This window comes from Fukomys damarensis, unplaced genomic scaffold, assembly GCF_012274545.1.
Source record: "Fukomys damarensis isolate Sample0158 unplaced genomic scaffold, DMR_v1.0_HiC HiC_scaffold_8, whole genome shotgun sequence".
In the NCBI taxonomy this organism is placed as follows: Eukaryota; Metazoa; Chordata; class Mammalia; order Rodentia; family Bathyergidae; genus Fukomys; species Fukomys damarensis.
Genome location: NW_022900920.1, coordinates 30,600,166 through 30,620,904, shown reverse-complemented (window position 1 = coordinate 30,620,904; position 20,739 = coordinate 30,600,166). Strand labels below are relative to the sequence as shown.

Sequence of the window (20,739 nt, the reverse complement as noted above, 5' to 3'; positions counted from 1 at the left end):
TTTACATTGGACTTGACTCCTTGGTGGTCTTTGGGGACATCATGATCTGGGCACAACAGAGACTGTTTTCTTGTCCCTCCGGCAGAAATGTGGTTATCACTGTCTGCTGCCAAGTTCACATCTTCTCCACGTTGCAAAAATCTGAGAGCTGAAGGTGCAGTGGCAGAGAGCCACTTAGTATGCACGAGGCCCTGGGTGACTCCAGAAAACGGGCACATATGTAACACGTGGGGAGGGCCATAGTTGTGGCAGTGAGCGGGGCCCCTGCTGAGCACGGCTGCCGGTTGCACCGCTGTTCCTGCTGTGTTCCAGGCCTTGGGTGGCCAACCTGAAGCTCATTTTGCACCAGACATCAACCATGCCAGATCCACTGAGTCCAAAAGGGTGGATTTGGGATGTGGTACCCACTTAAAAAATAACTTGGTTAAACTTTTTAAAATGTTTAACTTTTTAAAAAATCTCAAAACTCTTCTTTGGTGGCAACAGTACATTCATAATGCTTTGCCATTCTCGCCTTTATTGGCTCCAGAACACTCTCATCACCCTAAAAGGAACCTGTCCCCTTCAGCAGTCCCTCCTCTCTTCTCCCTGCCTTACCCAGGGCACCCACTAAGTCTTCTCCAGCTTCTGTGGATGGGACAGCTCTGGTTGTTACATTGGTGGGCATCCCTTGTGTCACCTCCTGTACCCGGCGTCTTCCGTGAGGACAGCGTTTCCAGGTTAAGCCAGGCTGGCGGCGCTCACCCGTATCACGGCCTTTGTTTCTCCTTTCCATTCCACTGTGGATGCACTGGTCTTGGTGATGTGTTCATCAGCGGGTGGGCACTTTGAGGCTTTTGTGAATAGTGCTAAGACGAGCACTTGCTTTCAAGGTTTGGCTTTCACTTCTTCTAGGTATGCCCAGAGGAGTGAAATCACTGGGTTGTATGATAATTCGAGGTGTCTGCATTTTTACTAAACTGATTTTTATCTTACTTGGTGGTCAGGGCCCCAGTTAGGTGAGGAGTTGCAGTTGTTCTGACCTCACCAGATAGAGGCTGTTACATGAACTTGTAGGGAAGCAGCTTAACCCCTTAGTCTCTGCTTCTTGCTCCTACGACGGGAGCATACACAGCCTACCTCTCAGGGACACTGTGGATGCTTAGTGGATTTATAAGTGCATTTAAAGTGCACCCGCCTGTAATTCCAGCACTAAGGAGGCTGAAGTGGGAGGACCGTGAGTTCAAGGCCAGCCTGGGCTAAATACCGAGCTAAAGGCCAACCTGGATGCGTAGCAAGACTTATCTAAAAAATAAATAATAAATACATGAATAAAATTTTAAAAATGCCTTATGCAAAATTAGCACAATAGACTCTTAGTAATCTGTAGAGAATATTATTGTTTTTATTTATACAAAAGAGAGAGCATGTGATTATTTTATGGCTAAGGTAGAGGGGGTAAACTTTGAGTAAACCCAAATCCTCAGACACTGGGCATAACATGATGGCTTTACTGTCCTTGTTTTCAGAATATGCTTAAGGCCATTAATGCAACCCAGAAGCAGATAGACCTGGTGAAGCTCCACGAGCAAACCAAGCGGAATCTGGAGGAAGAAACCCAGAACTATAAGGAGGAGGCTCAGAAGCAGAGGAAGATCATCTTCCAACTGGAAAAGGAGCGTGACCGGTACATCAACGAGGCCAGCGACTTCACCCAGAAGGTGAGCTCTCTGTGTTTTCTTCCTTCCCCGGCATTGTTGCTGTCTGCTGGGGATGCTGTGAGGCCTGAGTGTTCAGACGGGCTGCGTGCAGTCTTACGAGGAAAGACCTGGACGGAATAGAAGCTGACCCAGGTCACGTTTTGAAGTGGACAGTGCTTGTCCTCAGTGCTCCCTCATTTCTGCTTCTGGTTCCCTCTTCTAACTATGTGTTCTTGCTCCTCTCTGTGGCTCCACTGTGTGCCACCTGGGGGGGGCGGTCGAGTGACACTGTCTCTCAGCCCTCTGTTCTCACCCCACATCTGTCACGAAAGCTCTTGTCTCCTCAGACTGAGGATGATAATTATTGTTGGAAGAGAGGCACCTAATTCAATGACCTCAGATTTCATTTTATTTTGTTTCATTTTTGACCCCCTAAAGTTTCATGTATTCAGAGACGATTGGATCATGGGGGCCCTTTACAGGCCAGTGGGTTAATCCCTTGGTGAATTCATGGCTGAATGCCCTGTTAGGAAGCGGGGCCTGGTTGGAGAGGTCACTGGGCCTGCGGCATAGAAGGGTGTGTTCTTGTCTTTGGCTCCTCCTTTCTCTCACTCCTTCTTGGCTGCCATGGCTGTATAGCAGCTTTCCTCCATTATGTCCCCTGCCACACTCATTCTGCCTTAGAGCCGTTACCATGGACTGAGTCCTCTGGAATGTGAGTCAAAACAAACCTCTCCTAAGTTACGGGTGTTGGGTATTTCGTCCCAGTGCCAAGACAGTGACTAATACAGCTTTTAAAACATTAGTTAACTATGACCCGAAAACCCCAGCACTGGTGTGTTGGGTGGCAGAATTCTGGATCTTTCCTGATAAAGCTCTTGAGAAGAAGACTGAAGGGCGCATTGAGGAGAAGGACTTGAGGGATCTGAGTTCAGTGCATTGCCTACATTAGGCATGAAAGTTAACCTGGTACTCTCTGTAGCACTCTTGGATGCTCTAGAGCATAGGTCCAGAGGTGGGGCTTGGGCGAGAAGGGAGAGAAGTTTTAGCTGCGAAGTTGAGAAGAGAGTTTTGGGAAAAGACTCATTTGACCAGTTTTTTTTCTCTAGCAGATTGTCCTCTTCTATGCAGTGTAAGCCCTCTGATTTCTTGTCAGTGAAATCTACAGCAAATTCTAGATTGTATCAGAAGACTTTTAAGCTTAGCTTTGTTTTTTGGAGTGAAAGCTCGAGGAAGATGACAAGAAGACGGCCCACATTTGAATTGGATACATAAAGAAAGTGGGAAACAAACTTTAGTAGCGGGAAATCAGTCTCTTCCCACTTATACTAAATGAAGGCAGGGCAGGCATTTCAGAAGGGGGCTCCACCCCGCCCCGCAGGACCAGGTCCCTGTGTGATTCTCTTTCCCTGAGGGTGAGTCACGGGGTGCAGCATACTTGCTTCTGACTCATCATCTTCAGAGCCCATTGAATTGATTTACTGACTTGGAGAGGATGCATCTGTTCGGGTACTTGTGTTCTGGAGCTGGGACTCGCACGTTAGCCTCTGCGTCCCTCAGTGTACACTTCAGTGGTGCACCCCATACCCTGCACTTGTGGCCGCACTTTGTGTGAACAGGTTCAGGTGGTGGGGTTGTAAGACCAGGCTTCCTAGGGAAGCGACAGTCTGTTCAAGAGACAAGATGATGACTGAGGATTCAGGATGCTATGGAAACAGGAAAATGAAGCCATCATAAGCAGGAGAGATAGAATTCCTTCAAAAATTCATGGAAATAATTAGGAGGGATGTTGGGCTTCCTAGCATGCAGAATGGAGGTTTTAGACTTGTTATGGACGGGTGACACCAGTTGGGTTGTAGGATTGTCATGTAGGTTAGAAATTCAGGATGACATTACCTCCAGGAAAAGACAGGGATGAAATAAAGAGGAAGAAATGGATTAAATGAGGAGCAATTGTACAGAAACTAAATATAAAACCAACAGAATTCAGACCAGATGAAAGCAATGACAGATTTGAAATCCAAACTGAAGTTAGTAAAGGTCGGAGCTGAGGTTGAGGAGATGGAATCAGCAAAGTGGATGAAAACTTCAGTTCTCTTAGAATACAAGCGGAACACTGAAGATCATAATTGTCCAAGAGAGAAGGTAGGAGGACAAAAAAGAGAGATCAGCCTACAAAGGGCCGGTTTCTAATGCTGGGACTGAGGCCCGAACAAAGATGCAAGGAGAAGATACTTTTCTCATGGGAACTGGCTATGTTCTGGGCAAGGACAGTAATAGGAAACTGTCTATAAAATTGCCCTGGAAGGAAGTTCCTTTGTGTGTGTTTTATCTACAGTGATAAAGAAAAATACTCCATGAGACTTTAGGAAAAAAAAAAGGCAAAAGTCTAATAACTTTTTATTTTGAAACAGGAAAATAATGGAAGAAAATATGGTAACATTAATAATGGTTATGTCCATTTGGTAGGGATACAGATTGCTTTAATATCCTTTTATGGGATTGTTTTGTGGTGTTTAAAAATATTCTAAAATGGATATATATTACTAGAGTATCCTGATCTTCAAAAAGCATCATTAAGGGTTGGGGATTTAGCTCAGTGGCAATGCACCTGCCTTGCAAATGCAAGGTTCTGAGTTTGATCCCCAGTACCACAAACAAAACAAAACAAACCTGAAAAAGCAACATTAATAACACCTTGGCCTTTGTTCAAGAGCCAAGAAAATTCCACTTTTTCCAAAGAACTTTATTAAAAGTGATCTTTCTTCTCCGAGCAGGGCTCCTCCTCTGGAAACCAAGGAGTCTAGTCTTAACTCACTGTTCTTTGCACACCTGGCTCAACTTACCTTCTAGTTCGATGGAGATAAGTCTTAACCATTTTGAGTGCTTCATTCCTAATGAGTACTCAGATGTTTTTGAAAGAATAAATGAAGTGCATAATTGGGCATCTGAGTTAACTAGTCAAAGGCTCACTTTATGTGTGTGAATTAAATTCTTCAGTAAGCTACCTAGCACTGTGGGTCTGCCCTTCCTTCAACTCATGAATCTGAATTATCCTCAGCATTTCTAGCTGCATCTGACTTCCCAGCATGGTCTATTCTTTCTGGGCTGCACAAACTGCATGAACATTTGCCTTCTGATTCTTTCTGGTTTACAGAAAAAAGAATATATGCATGTAAGTTGCTGAAAGACTTTATGTCGTATTTTATTAACCTTGCATGCACAAACGACAACGCAGATCCTCTTCTGAGCAGGATGTGGATGTCTTGGCATCCCCAGCCTTTTCTAATGTTTGTCTCAGTCGACATTTGCCACAATAATGCCACATCTCTCTCTCTCTCTCTCTCTCTCTCTCACACACACACACACACACACACACACACACACACACAGCCTCAATGCCACACAGAGAGAAGCACTGAGTTCCCACTCACAGGTCTGCAGCTGAGTGAGATTCAACAGATGCAGGCAGGGCTCGCTGGGCTATGGGCTGGGTCCAGTTCAAATCCTCCTGAACGGGCTGGTGCCCACACGCCCACTAACACAAGCAGGCTTCAAGTCCTTCCCTCACGCAGTGCTCTGACTGTGCACTGTCCTGGCAAGTCATGGCCAGCTCTACCCTCAGCACGAGGAAATAAACCCCTCCTAAGAGGTTGTGGGGCAAGGCGGGGAGTGAAGATTTGCTGACTGTATGATGATTCACTCCAGGGCTTTAGTGTTTTTCATCCCCCTGATTTCTCCTTTGCTGTGATCCAAATGTTGCTATTCTGAAACACTGAGGTTTGAGGATGGTAAGTTGTGGGCCATCGCACTTGCTCCTCTCTGAATTTGCACAAGTTCGAGGTGGAACTGTTTCCAGTTCATTGTTAAATCCTCCTAACAATTTTGCGCTTTAGGTATTTACTTCGTTTTAGGACTACTCCTTTTTAATTGTAAACATTAAACTGGAAATCACCTCCCAGGCGCTCTGCATGTCCTAAGGCATTTTTTTGGCAATGAAATCTCTAACCGCAGATTGCTTAGCTTTGCTCATTTGCCTATAACGGTGTCAAGTAAAGCTTTTTACACCAAGGCTGCAAGAAACAGATGATAATGTGTGTTCAAGGGCTTTGAAACAACCAAGGAAAGCCAAGGTTGCTTAAGGAAATATTGTCTGCTAGCTAGTTACCTTCATAACAAAACAAAGATCATGTTTTTGTTGTTAACTTGAATTTTACCTAAAATATCTTTCTTGTTGGCGAGGTACTAGAGGAGCAGACTAATCTGTTAGCATATATTATATGATTAGATTGCTGTATGCCAAATACCGTAGTTATGTGAGGGCACAAATGTGCATTCTTGCTCTTCAATCAAAACATAGATGAGCCTCCCCAAATGTGAGAGGGAGAACAAAATAAGGAAGCAAGAAAAGTGGGGAAGACTAAGTTTGGCATGCCTGGGCACATAAGTGTCTTTTGCTTTTAAAGTGAGATTTTTCAGTTTAATTATGAAGGTAATAGTATTGTCCGCATTCAAATCACTGACACTGGATCAGAAAAACTTAGCTGAGAAGTTGATGGTACTGATATTCCACCCAATGTAAATTGAAGGATTCCAGATCAATGACCTACTTTTCTTATCCAGCCTCAGCCTCTGTGATGTTTTAGCTGGTCTGCAGTTCCCAGCATGCGTTATTGATTTTTTAGCTCACGCTTATTTCCACTGACAGGTTGTTTTAACAGAAAAAGAAAAGGTAGGAGTAGGTTATAAACTGGTTTGGGACCCATAGCCTTCAGTGTAAGCTTTTGCTGGGCCCCTCTAAAGCAGGCCTATGAAGGCTACAGGTGCAGGTGACTCAGTCTGGGGTGGGCGAAAGTGCTGTCACTTCACTCAGCACCAGCGCCCTGGGTGGCACCCTACCTGCTCTGATGCCCCACTTATGTCAGGGTACAGCTTGCTGGCGAGATGCTTGGCTGTTACCTAACTTCCTACCTTTCAATACCCAGGATTTGAACTTCTACATGACACTGGTTTAACTAACCAATCGCCATCAAAATAAATTGAGTCCGAACACCTGGACATAAATTGCTCTGTCAATCATCTTTTTTCTTTAGTTTCAACCCTTGCTATTTTTTCCACTGTTACTTAAATTCTTTTGATCCTCTTGGTGTCATGATAGGTTCTTATTATTGTCAGCTTCAGAAATTCAGAAGGAAGTTTGTGATTTGTGCACTGTAGTATGAAATAGATGGCCCATGGTAGTTGGATGCTTGAAAAAGGAATGTTCTTGCCTACATCCTTTCTCTGGAGCATTATTCTGTTTATGCAATGGATTATCCTCATTCTAACATCTCTCAACATGATAGAATGAGTGAGTTTCCCCTTTCTCTGACGTGCTTCTTGATATTCTGAATGCTGATAATGTTGTTCAAAGTATTTTCAATTTATTCATTTAGTTGATCCCAAAGAAGGTAATGTCTTCTCTAGAAAAAGACAAACTATTGGGTTAAGGTTGGGCTTTTCCTCAAAAAGAAAGAAAGAAAGAAAAAAACCCAACCAACCAAATAAAAGATCAGTAATGGGGACCTTATTTCAGTTTCATGTTTATTCCTAACATACATTTTAATTACCAGCATTGATACCTTGGAAGCTACCTTCCTACCCAGTTTTTAAAGTTTCCTCAGTATATGGATTAAAGGGATGATAGAAGGAGTGCTTTTTTTTTCAAATTCTAGATCCATCCACACATTTTTACCCTAGACCTCCTTGTCTTTGATTTTCTAATCTCACTCTTCCAAGGCCCCAATCCACCATCCCGGTCATTGGCCACTGGGCCCATATGGAGATATATATTCTTACCTTGGACCCTTTTCTTCCCACACAAACTGGATGATGGCAAGTAATAATAATAAAATGGCCGGAACAGCCTGTAAAGACACTTTGTATAAGTCTAATTGCACCCATTTAAAAATTAAATGAAGTAGATAACTCTCTTAGGGGAATATCCACTTGAAAAAGTCAACAGGATTTGCTCCAACATTGACCAAGAGCTTAATGATGTAAATTTTTCCAAATTTGTGGGAATCAGATAATTCTCGTGTTGCAGAATTATATATTGCATGTGTAATGTATGGTTGTGTAATTTTTTGCAAGTGTGAATTTAGAAAAACTATTGCTTATGTACTTTGTATAATTTGGGTCTAATGCTGACAGGCAGTGCTTCAATGACGTAAACTCATTGCTCCTACAGTGGTGCGATGTATAGAGACTCCAGTCTGGGAGAGGTCCCAGGGTCGAGGTGAGTCTTTGGTTGGGAGGGAAGCTTCTGATACTAACTGCTTGAATAATAAGAGGAGAAGGTTCAACCTCAGAACCTGTCCAGGAACCTGCTAATTCTTGATCCCCCAGTAGCACCCTGTGCTCTCTCAGCAGATGGCTGTGTCCATTTGTTGGTCATCTCTTCTCTGCTGGGGTCACTCTCTAGAGACAAGCTTGAGAGTGGGGTCTCTGTCTTATTCCTCTTTTACTATGCCTGCCACAGACACTCAGTGTGTGTCCATTGGATGAATGACTAAATGGGCAAGTGGATGAATGAGTGAACAGAAAGGTACTTCACTTTTGAAGCTAGTAGAAACTTTGATTTTAAATAGAGCCAAAAAGAAAGCTATAGGCCTGTATCACTGAGGCATATATGCAGAATCCTAAAGAAATTCTACCAGCGAAAATTCCACAGAACATTGGAAGAATCACCCAGTACGACCAAAGAAGGTTTATTTGCAACCGGCAAGGGCAGTTTTCCATTACGAGAACTGTCGCTGGTGGCATGGAAATGTAAAGTGTTACAACCATTTTGGAAAGCAATCTAGCAATATCCATTAAAGTTGAAAATATGTATGTCTTCTGAGCCAGCTATTCCACTCCTGGGAATCCATCCCATGGAAGTAAATGCACAAGTGCCCTAGGACGCTTGCAGGAGATGTTTACTGCAGCGTGGTTCAGGGCCAGAAAGGGCGGAAACAGCTACTGCTCAGGCAGACACAGCTGAGGACGTTCAGAGGTGCAGTCACCTTCCACAGCCTCGAAAGAGAACAGGTTAGAGCTACTTCAGGTGATCGCCACAGGCATTGCTGTGTAATAAGACCCCTCTGCCTACAAAATAAAAACAAAATCTAAAAAGCAAAGCAAAACACGAAACAAAGGAAAGCCAGCTCCCATAGTTGTATACTTACTATGTGAGTAATTTTGTAAATATTACTTCTTTTGGCCTCTGTTTCCTTTTTTGTAAAATTGGGTGATAATATACATCTTACAGGAATTTGGGAAGATTAAATGAGTTAACACACGTGAAGTACCAGATACACAGAAATTATCTGATGAGTCTGAACTATTATCATTATGTTTGTGGACTCGAATAACATGCAAAATTCCAAGTAAAGCACAGAAGGGCGCGTATTAGATGGTTAGAATTAACCATGTTACTACATTATATGTCGAGGGGTGGATGAAGGTTGAAGGGAGACAGAAGACTCGTGTAAATGAGCAAATGAAATGTACTTCCCACGTTTATGAATATATTTTAAATTAGGGCAGGAGGTGCCACGTATAAAGAAATTAAAATATTTTTAAAGGGAAAAATATGTTACTAAGTATATCAAACCAATTGACCCAGTAAGAAAAATGGTACAAAATAATATATGTTGAAATGAATGTAATCACATCTCCTTAAATATCTCTAAGAAAACTCTGAAAGATGCTGTCTTCAAAGCTAACTGGACAAGTAGGGAAAAGGGTTCTTCTAGGGTAGTCATGTGGAAGCATGTTGCTCTCAATTTGCCCACATCCAAATCACAGAGAACACCAACAGGGCGAAGACCTAAGGCCCTTTTCCAACCCTGTAGGTTCTAGGCACAGTGTGACTCCACGAGGAACCTTCTAGGGCTACCCCCATCTTTCCCACCTGACCCTCTCCTTCTGTTCCTTTTCACACTCCTCTGTTATCTTCCATGGTAACCATTAGTGAAATCTACTAAAATGACATGAAATCTTACGAATTTTCTCCTTCCACGTTATGGCTGTTGTTTACACCATAGTTTCACTGACTAAAGTTTTTCTTAAGGAAGTTTTAAAAAGACATTTGTTCTAAAAAATCAATTTCCGCGGACGTGGCAGCTAAGAGTCATGACTGCATAATTTTTATGCCGTGAATTACTTGTTGATCAGAATTGACTCAACACTAGAAGTTCAGGCCTTGGTTTTTCATCCTCAGCAAAAGGAGGTGGTCATGTTGGCCTCTCCTCCTTCCCAGAAGTATTGTGATAAAAATTTATTTAAGTTAAAAAATTTCTTACAGTAAAAGACATATTGCCTTTGATCCCTCTCCAAATACTACCCCCTTCAGACATACTCATCCCATCCTTGTTGCTATTTCTAAAACACTTCTGGAAGTCCTCTTTTCAAGGTGTGATAAAAAATATGGTGAATGCCGCTGCGGAGTGCCATCCAATGGAAAGGCAGCTTGTCCTCGCCCACTGTATTCACCGGATCCGGCACAGTGCGGCTTCTGGCTCTTCCCCAAAGTAAAAACATCCGTGAAAGATAAAAATTTTGGTTGGATTCAGGACATAGAGGCAGCCGTGACAGCACAACTAAAGACACCTACGAAAGAGTCCTTCTAGAACTGCTTCAAAGGTTTCAGGAAGGATGGGATGAGTGTGTGGAGGGGGATTGATGGTCACGTGTCTTTTGCTGTAATAAATTCAAAAAATTATTTAACAGCAATACATAGTCTGCTGGAGGATAAAATAGGTAAAACTCTTGACGATATAGGCATCAACAAGGACTTTCTGAACAGGATCTCAGTGGCACAGAGGTAATACAGAGAATCGATAAATGAAAACGGTTCTGCACAGCAAAGGGAACAACCTACAGAGTGAAGGGACAATCTGCAGCATGGGACAAAAATTTTGCCAACTATTCTTCAGATAGAGGACTTATATCTACAATACGCAATGAACTCCAGAAAATGAAAAAGATCCACTTAAAAAATGAACAACTGAGATGAATAGATACTTCCCAGAAGAAGTACAAATGGCTATTAAGCATGTAAAACTGTTCAACACAGAGAAATGCAAATTAAAACAGCATTAACATGGTGCTACACTCCTGTAATCCCAGCACTCGGGAGGCTGGGCCGGGAGGATCGCTGCAATTTTGAGGCCAGCCTGGGCTCCCTAGTGAGTTTAAGGCCAGCCTGGACTACATAGTGAGATCCAATATCGAGATACCATCTTACTTCAGAAAGAATGGCTATCATCAAGAAATCAAATAAGAACAAATGCTGGCAAGGATGTGGGGAAAAAGAAACCATTCTACTTTGCTGGTGGGAATGTAAACTTGAACAACCACAACAGAAAATAGTATAGAGATTCCTCAGAAAACTAAAAATATAAGTACAATTTGACACCCTTCTAGGTAGAGCCCCCAAAGAGTTAAAGTCATCGTATTACAGGGACACATTCATACCTATGTTTATAGCAGCACAATATATAAGACTAAATCTTGGAAACAGCCTATATGTCCATGATCAGATGAATGGATAAAGAAAATGTGGTGTTTATACACAATGAAGTAGTATTCTACCATAAAGAAGGATAAGCTTGAGGCATTCATGGCCAAATGGATATGTCTTAAGATCACGATGTTAAGTGAAATAAATCAGACACACATGCTTAAATATTGCACGGTTTCTCTTATATGGGAAAACAAAATATAAATAGCAAAATCAAAGATAGATAACAGGAAGTAGAGAGATCTTCCTCGGATGGGAAGGGGGACAGGAGATGGGGGGAGGGAGAAAGGAGGAGAGTGAAAGGGAATGGGAAAGAATTGAATGAAAACATGGAAATAGAGCTTTCGTAAATACAAGGCGGACCAGAGATCGGAAGCAGCAGGGAGAGGTGGGAAGGGTAAGGTAGGTAAGGTACATGCACCAAGTCTACACGATAAATGCAGTCTTTATGTACTACAGACATGTACTAATGAAAAATTGAAAAAAAGAAAAAGAACCCCCAGATTGTTTAAACATTCATCATATATTTCAATCATACTGCATAGGTGGATTGCATTTTTACAAGTTCTTTGCGTTCTTTGGACAGTTTGACACTGGCAAGACAGAAGAGTCATGGGTACTACCAAGGGTCACAGGTCATTTTACTTTCTCATGGTCAACTTGATAAAGCAGTCGGTGTCTAAACAGCTAAATTATCTTTCTTTGTGCTTTGTATTAACATTCATTTGAGCCTATAGTTTTTTTTTCTGGTACCAGGGATCAAACTCAGGACCTTGAGCTTGCCAGACAGGCGTGGCGCCTCTGAGCTACATCCTTGGCCTGAGTTTATGGTTTTTATTTTTGTGGATCAGTGGTCAGGATTAAAGGAACCTCTTTTTCCATTTTTTTCTTTCTTGTGATCACAAAATAACCATGTTAAGAATGTATAATTGAGCACAACTGTGGCAGAGATAAAATATGTATTTCTTAACAGCTCAGCTGAATTTCTGCGTTGTACTCCAGGATTACAGTCACAGCAAGATTATTGGAGGGCTGGATCTCCTCCCACCACCCTGGATAGAAAACTCCATTTGTCCGAATCTGTGAGCATAGATGGGCTGTTTAACTATATCCAAATTCTTCTCTCTTCAGCTCCTCGTGAACATGGAAGATATAAAAGTCCGTGAAATGCAGATTTTTCACTACAAGAAAAAAATAGCTGAATCAGAGACTAAATTAAAGCACCAACAGAACCTATATGAAGCTGTGAGGTCAGACAGGAATCTGTGTAGCAAAAATCTGGTTGAAGCTCAGGTAAATGACCCATTTATGTTTATACCTTGATTCCCTCCATCCTAGGCTTAAAGCAGTTTCTGTTGTCCTAATGCCAGGGTTTAGAATAGATCAAGAAAGAAATCTTATGCAATTCACTTGAAGAAGATCAATTTATGTAGAACTGTCAGGTTATTTGAAATGGAAAAGACACACAGAGTAACAACATGTGGAGATCATGATCCTATTTTTAATTATTATGTAGAACTGGCTCTCTCCTATTCTACCGAGGCGAAAAGGGCAACAGTGTTGCAATTAAAGAACTTTGCTTTGAAACCTTCAAGTTCTATTTGTTGTGCTTTCACTTCCTTTAGTAAAATGAGGAATATAGCGTGAGTCATCACGTATAGATTGTACATGTCTCCTGAAACTATTTTGAGTATTGCTATAAATACTTTGAGGTTGATGGGCACAGGAAACAAAGGAATTAGGTGATCCTTGTTTTGAGAAAGCTTCCCTTAAAACCTCTTAAGAATGTATTGAATTTCTATGGGGACAGTGATCCTTATTTAGTTCACTTTCCAACATTCTCCCTTTCATCTTGTTAGGATGAAATCACGGAAATGAAGAGAAAATTAAAGATTATGACCCATCAGGTAGATCAGCTGAAAGAAGAGATCTCTACGAAAGAGTCTGCACTGGTAAAGCTGAATCTGGAGCAGCAGCGAATAGAAAAAGAAAAGGAAACGCTGAAGGTAGAGACCATTCTGGCCCATTGTCCCGGGGGCAGCCTCCTACCCCAGAGGCCTGGATTTCGAGTTTCCCCAACCCCACGGGAGCCCCAGGAGGAAGGCGGCCATCTTTGTTCAGTTCCTTACAGGCCTGGCTCCTGGGAGGACCGGAAGGGTGTGACCCTGTCTCTCTGCTCCCAGTCCTTGCTCCTTCTTTCCCGCATTACTTTTCTGCCTGGCCTTCTTTTAAGTGGCAGGGGTTTGTCCTCCCTTTGTCTTCAGTGGGATCCCTGGGTCGCTTTGCTTTTCAGCTCTTCTCTGGAGATCACCTTTGTCTCCATGGGTCTTACTAAAACACATCGTTTTATTTTATTTTTGTGGTACTGAGGGTTGAACCCAGGGCCTTTGCATTCTCAGCCTTTTTAATTTTTATTTTGAGACGTGGTCTAAGTCACTCAGTTGCCCAGGCTGAGCTCAAACTTGTGATCCTCCTGCTCCAGCCTCCCAGAGAGCTGGGGTTACAGCTGTGCACCCCACACCTGGCTAGATGTGCTCTTTTCAGCCTACTTGGCTGGAGTATTTTGTGTCTACTAACAGAAGGACTCATTCTGAGAATTCATACCACATAATTATTCCTTTCCAAAACTCCCAGCCAAATATGTTTTAGTATTCATATCACCAACCCCGATATCATTTCCGTATCCCCATCCAAGCCAGTAGATTTCCCTTCTACCTCATTTGACGAAAGAATTAAAAAGGGAACTTCTAAGAATGATGACACTTTTATGACGCAGAACACCCGGGCATGCTTAGGAGCCATTTGGAGGACTGTTTATAACGTACAGAGTGGGCACCTTGCTTCCACACACATTGGCTTTCAAAGGCTGTCCCGGTCTCGAAAATGTGTGTCCAGTGCTGGACAGATTTTATGCCACATTTCCTTGATTCTAAGATGCCAGGGATTGAAATATGCACTCTCAATTTAATAATGGCTTTGGCAACCTAATGATAGGTTTTCATAGAAGTAGAAGTACTACGTTAAATTAATTTAAGGTACATTTGGTTTGAGAAAGATTGAACTCTAACAAAAGTGTTTTAAAAAAAAAAAGACACAGTAATTGACATATTTACCTGAGACTTTCATCTCCCTCACTCCAACTTATCACAGAAAAAGGATAGAAAATTCCGTTTCATACTTATTTATATATATAAAGAGATACATGCACATTTTCTGAAATTTGACGGTGTTCCTCCTCTTTGCCTTGTTCTCTTGTGCAAAAGCTTTGTGGGTGTGGTTTGTGGCACTGCTGTCTTGTGGCAGGATGGGGTTTGTTTACTGCTGAATGGATCAGGAGAATCACATAAACATTGCCACACCAGGGGCCTCGTGCACCATGCAGCGTCTGCAGTGTATTCAGCTTGAAGCAGCACCCCCTTCCCTTGGGGGTGATTCTGATGCTCATCTCTTCCTCCCAGGGATGCTGTGTTCCTAAGAACAACTGTTACCTGTGATAGTGTCCGGGGCGGAACTCACCACCTTCTCCAAACTCCTGCTCTAAAATAAGCAAAGCCTTTTATGCAAGATCACTTAGTCCCAATTTCTTAGAGTTCGACCTTAGCTAATGTTTGTTTTAATTAAGCTCTCTTTCATCCGGCGTCTGTGCCTATGGCTCCAAAGAAATGCCACAGTAACACAAAATGAAGGGCAGCAGCTCCTGCCATGTGGGCCTCGGCCAGCAGCCTTGGCAGCTGGCAGACATGAAGGGTGATTAAAAGGCTTCTGCTCTGGAGAGTGGGCTCCAAACAAGGAATCCTGGGTCTGATGGCTCCGGGTCATTGATATTAGGCTTTGCTTTGCTTTAACGGTGGAGATAGTAATGCCTGTCCCCTAGCCTCTCCCATGAAGGCGAGAATGAGGAGTAGAGAGAGGAGACCTGCTTGATTTATTAGTTGAGGTCCTCCAGGCGTGACTTGCAGTGGTGCTCTAGCTGGACGGTGCTGGCCTATCATTAAACCAGTCTGACATTCTTTAGAAAAATATGACAGCTCAAATGTTGAGTTCCAGTCTCTTGACTTTTTAACCTAAGAATTGGAATCACATTTCACATAGGCCTCTGGATTCCATGCCTCTGGAGTTTGAAAACCAATACTCTGGTGAAAAGGGCAGATTTTCTAGTGACTCTGCTCAGGGAGAGACGTTTCTCTTATTATAGTGAGTTCTACAAAGTGTGGGTGGAGACCCCTGCTGGACAGGCCAGCCCTTGCTGCTGGGTAGACCATGAGATGCCCCTTGCCAGGGCACCCTGCCTGATTCAGTGCTATTCCAGCCTTGAGACGAACAGCTGTAGACTATCCTCATCCTCTTGCATTGCTCTCAACAGAAAGACCTTGCTCCCCCCACGTTGTTTTTCTTTTTCTGGTTGCTCCCGACTTTCTTTACTCCTTGGGAGTCTAGATTTTGCCTGTATACCATGGCTGGGACATGATGCCAATAGTTCCCTGTAGGTGTGGCCGCATCTGCGCCCCTCTTGTTTGTGTCCACGCTGATGGAACCATCTTGTTCAGCATCTGTCTTCCTGGCCGTCCTGTGTCTGAATGACAGTGTTCTGATTCCTAATGAATAATGCAGCAGCAAATCCCCTGTGTCCTTTGCTTGGCACCACCCTGGGGCTTGGCTTCAGGGCACTGTGTCCCTTCACTTAGTGGACTCTGTAGTGGGAGCCAGACAGGGAGCTGTCATCTGTGCAAGAGAGAGAGGAGGGCTGGTCACTCTCAGGACGAGGAGGATTCTTTGCGGTTTATGTAGGAAGTGGTGAGACTCTCACAAGTATGGCTTTTAGAATGTGATCTGTACCTAAGGCCAGATTAGACCATATACAGTCCACAAACACACACTGTGACATTGTATACTCATGGCACTGACTGGACTGTGTTCTCTCTCTGGTTGCAAAATTCATGCCCCTAGCAATACTTGGACAGGCGCAAAAAACCCAGGTCCCACCTGAGACGCTGGGAGATGGGCTTTGGGTGCACAGCAGCTGTTCCTTTCTGTGCTGGGTGAGACGGCCCTGATTTATAATGGCTGGATGTATTAGACCCAAGGTGTTTTGTTGATGTTAACATTTGCTGCCAACATCTAATGCCACATCTTGTTTACAGCCCATAAATTTATGACATAAGGAGACCACTCAGAATTGCGATATATTATGAAAAAAGCACCAGCAATGCCAAACGCACGAATGGTTTTACATTTCAGACAGATACTTTTACACGCTGTTGATTGCATTTTAATATAACAGGGGTTTCATTCTGTTCCGCTGATGGATTCTGATCAGCTCTTAGCACTTAAGAACAGGGAAGTGAGTGCTGCATATATGGGAAAATAAAAGTTTTATTAAAGAAAGCATGAGGCACACAGGTATTTTATTTTTTGCTGTCACCTTAAATGATTATGGAAACAGAAAGGCTGGTGCCCCGTTTTCTTTCCTAGCAGGCAACCCTCTAAATGGCAAATTCGAGACCAGGTCTTATCTGAGTACGTAGTTCTGTTTCCTTGTCCCTAGACCAAAACACATTTCATGAATGAACAAGCAAAATGTCATAAAACAAACTCTTGGTGTTATAGTAGCTGGTTGCATTTATTTGTCATGCTTCACTGCCATTACCAGGAGCCCAGCACCTCCCGCTGTTGGTGTGAGTTTGGGGCATGGGATTCATGGCTCTTCGAGGCAGGCCTTGCCTGAGTTAGGTTGGTTTGTGGGTATTGGCAAGTGAGGCGTTTCCTGCCATCGTGGTAACATTCTCTGGTGAATGGCCATGGGGTCCCAATACTTACTTGAAAGGTCAAAAATGGATACCTCTTTCACTGTCTCTGGCAACGAGCAAGCCATTGAGTCTTTGAGGATTTGTCATCTTGTCTTCCTTGTGATCCCAGGTTGGCATAAACGCAAAGCTGCCCCTGCTCGTTCCTTTCTTCTTGTGCTGACCTGCTCAGTCTTGCCACTGGGCAGAACCTCTTGAGGACATATTCTTCAAAGAAGACATGTTCTTTAGCGTGGTAACTCTGGTCCCACCACGGGTACTCTGTGGTCCTTTCCAGTCCAGCCCAGTTCAGCTGTTTGCTAGCTTCTCCTCCTGCCATTCCCTACCTAGTCCTCCGGTCAACTCCATGGTGAATACGCCAGCTACTGTGTGTACTGCCTGCTCCGCGCACACAGCCAGACTGCTGGGTGCTTTCCCCCAATGCACCCCTCCAGGTGAGCATGATCTGTCCACCGCCAAGGACTACTGACTCTTCCCTCTCAACCTCAGGCCGGAATAGCATCTTTCCTGAGTGCTCATGATCCCTTTCCACAGAGGTGGAGAGCATGTTCACATGTTAGGGCTGTGCTCATCATTACTGATGGATGCTGAGTTCTCAGTCTTACTCACCCTCTGTTTGATTTGGAACTGTGACCGCCAAGCGAGCACATGCTTTGACGTCAGAGGATCCTGGTTTGAATCTTAACCCTGCTGCTAACTAGCTCTGGCCTTGGGCAAGCTATTTGCTTTTCTGCCTCTGTAATAGCATTCATAAAATAAAGATAAGAGGTTTGCAATGTCTGGGATATCTTATGCCATGAACATACTTATGGAACAGAAAGGGATGTATTCTTTGATGAGAAGAATTTTCCTTTTTTAGCTTCCTGGTCCTAGGAGCTGCCTGTGTCCTCAGGAGTCAGGCTCAGGTGTGAGCCTTCTGGTGTCCCTGGTGACCTCAGTTCGAAGCTGTCTTTTCCTTTGATCCACTGAAATATCAGTTCACAGTCTGCATGACAAGAAAAAGGATATTGAAAAATTACTGCCTGGATTTATCTATTTCTCTTATCATCTTCCCTGGGTTGGAAGTGTCTTTTTATACCACGATGTCCTTTCTGTCCCATCAGAATGTTTTCTAAGATAGACACTGTGGTCATCCTCTTCGACTGACCTAATGTTTGCACACGATGGGCTTTTCCTTTGCAGTGCACACGCTGCTGGCATGAGGTCCTTACATAAGCCGGCACACATAGAGGCCTCCTCTGTCCAAACCCTGCACCCACCCCTGCAGCGTTCACAGTGTGCTCTCCTGGTTTGAAATGGAACGTTGCTGCATACTCATGAAGTGGCTGAGAAGTGATGGAACTCCCCCAAGGGCTTAACTCAGAATAAACATGGCCTCTGCGATGGGCGTTGTGTGTGTGTGTGTGTGTGCATGAGTGAGAGTGAATGTGTGTGTGCTGTGGGTTTGTGAGGCTCGCGAGAGTGATCAGGCAGTAGAGTAAATACTGGGGAGGAAATGAAGTGGCACGAACACACCTCTAATCCAGACCCTGTGGTCCTGGTTTGCGCTGCTGCTGTATAAAATTTGTCCACATCTTTCACTGTTTTTCAGGCTGAGCTGCAGAAGCTGAGACAACAAGCCCTGGAGACCAAACACTTCATTGAAAAGCAGGAGGTGGAGGAGAGGAAACTCTTGAGAATCATCGCGGAAGCTGATGGGGAGAGGCTGAGGCAGAAGAAGGAATTAGACCAGGTAGGACCTCCCCCTCCAACCCCCAGTAGTGCTCATGGTGCTCAGTTTCCTGTCCTCTCTAAGCCCTGCCGCCCAAGCCTATTGGAAAAGCAGCAGCAGAGGCTGATCTGTGGTGACCATGAAGAGTCACTCACCTATTTGACTCATATTTACCAGCACTGACAGAATAAACGGCCTCTGCGATGGGCGTTGTGTGTGTGTGTGTGTGTGCATGAGTGAGAGTGAATGTGTGTGTGCTGTGGGTTTGTGAGGCTCGCGAGAGTGATCAGGCAGTAGAGTAAATACTGGGGAGGAAATGAAGTGGCACGAACACACCTCTAATCCAGACCCTGTGGTCCTGGTTTGCGCTGCTGCTGTATAAAATTTGTCCACATCTTTCACTGTTTTTCAGGCTGAGCTGCAGAAGCTGAGACAACAAGCCCTGGAGACCAAACACTTCATTGAAAAGCAGGAGGTGGAGGAGAGGAAACTCTTGAGAATCATCGCGGAAGCTGATGGGGAGAGGCTGAGGCAGAAGAAGGAATTAGACCAGGTAGGACCTCCCCCTCCAACCCCCAGTAGTGCTCATGGTGCTCAGTTTCCTGTCCTCTCTAAGCCCTGCCGCCCAAGCCTATTGGAAAAGCAGCAGCAGAGGCTGATCTGTGGTGACCATGAAGAGTCACTCACCTATTTGACTCATATTTACCAGCACTGCCTAGATGTCAGTTGTTTCTCTAGACACTGGGGACACACACTGGCCAACAAGACTGTAAGGTCCTTGTTCTGAGGGAGCTCACATTCTAGGGCAGTAGGATTGCTTACATATAATAGCTGTTAATAAGTACATAATGCAGGAAATAGAAACTCAGATGCATATGGCAGTTAGGAACCGAAATGCTTTCAGGGACCTTACAGAGAGAAACCAGTGCAAGACAGCAAGAACTGGCAGAACTTGGCAAGATTGTACAAATGCGCAAAATCATTCAAATTCAAATATTACAAGAGGGCTGGAAAAACAAACAAAACAACATGCCCACGGGCCAGGAATTGTGGTACCATCAGATTGCTGCTCTTGTGGGTTATTTATTGTCGTGACTTTTCTTCTACAGGAGACTGCTAGCACTTTGGTGGGGGGGGGGTCCAGTGTCGGCAGTCTACCCAGGGCTACACCTGTGGGCATTTCCTAGCTATTCAGGGGCCGCTGTAATGAAGAGAGACTTTTGATTCCGGGTTGCTGTGCCCTTTCCTGCCTTCTAGGTCATCAGTGAAAGAGACATCCTGGGGTCTCAACTTGTTCGGCGCAACGACGAGTTAGCTTTGCTCTACGAGAAGATCAAGATCCAGCAGTCTGTGCTGAACAAGGGTGAGAGCCAGTACAACCAGAGGCTGGAGGACATGAGGATCCTCAAACTGGAGATCAAGAAGCTCCGCTGGGAAAAGGGGATTCTTGCCAAGAGTGTGGCCAATGTTGAGGAGCTCAGGTAACAGGATAACAGGGGATCTGCAGGGAGCTCCCCAAATGACCCTGTGTGCATGCCTGTTAGCCGTTTGGGTCTGTATTAAAATTGCACAAAACGGATTTCATATGGTGAAACTGTCAGCAAGCACCGAGAACCACTTTCCCATCAAAATCTGTAGTGTGCTCATGCTAGGACATAAAACAAACTGATTTCCTTTCCATGGGAATGGGTAAGTACAAAAGGAGTGTTCGAAATGATTCTGGATTTTTTACAAGGAAATTTCACGTTAAATCAGAAATACAGACTGGTTGCAATTCAGAAACATTTCTTCGCCCAATGAGTTCTTTCCAACTTAAGTCAGTATGGAAGAGATGGAGCATCAATATTTAAATTTCATTCCTGGTAACATTTGCACATCTTTTTCTTGGAATTACACACAGGATAAAAAGAGGTGGAAAATTTAGTCCTATGACTATTTGAAAATCCGTTTCCTTACAAGGCAGCCAAATTTTATATCTCACTCTTGATTTATCTTCTG

At 43.8% G+C, this 20,739-nt stretch overlaps 1 protein-coding gene across 1 annotated transcript in view; it reads left to right on the top strand.

The window, feature by feature from the left end:
- Positions 1 to 20,739, top strand: part of Cfap58 (cilia and flagella associated protein 58) — a 119,742-nt gene that overhangs the window by 21,477 nt on the left and 77,526 nt on the right. The window contains exons 9-13 of the mRNA XM_010626490.2: positions 1,509 to 1,700; positions 12,358 to 12,519; positions 13,086 to 13,232; positions 18,622 to 18,762; positions 19,999 to 20,222. Coding sequence (XP_010624792.1) covers positions 1,509 to 1,700; positions 12,358 to 12,519; positions 13,086 to 13,232; positions 18,622 to 18,762; positions 19,999 to 20,222 — 866 coding nt within the window. The remainder of the gene's footprint in view (positions 1 to 1,508; positions 1,701 to 12,357; positions 12,520 to 13,085; positions 13,233 to 18,621; positions 18,763 to 19,998; positions 20,223 to 20,739) is intronic.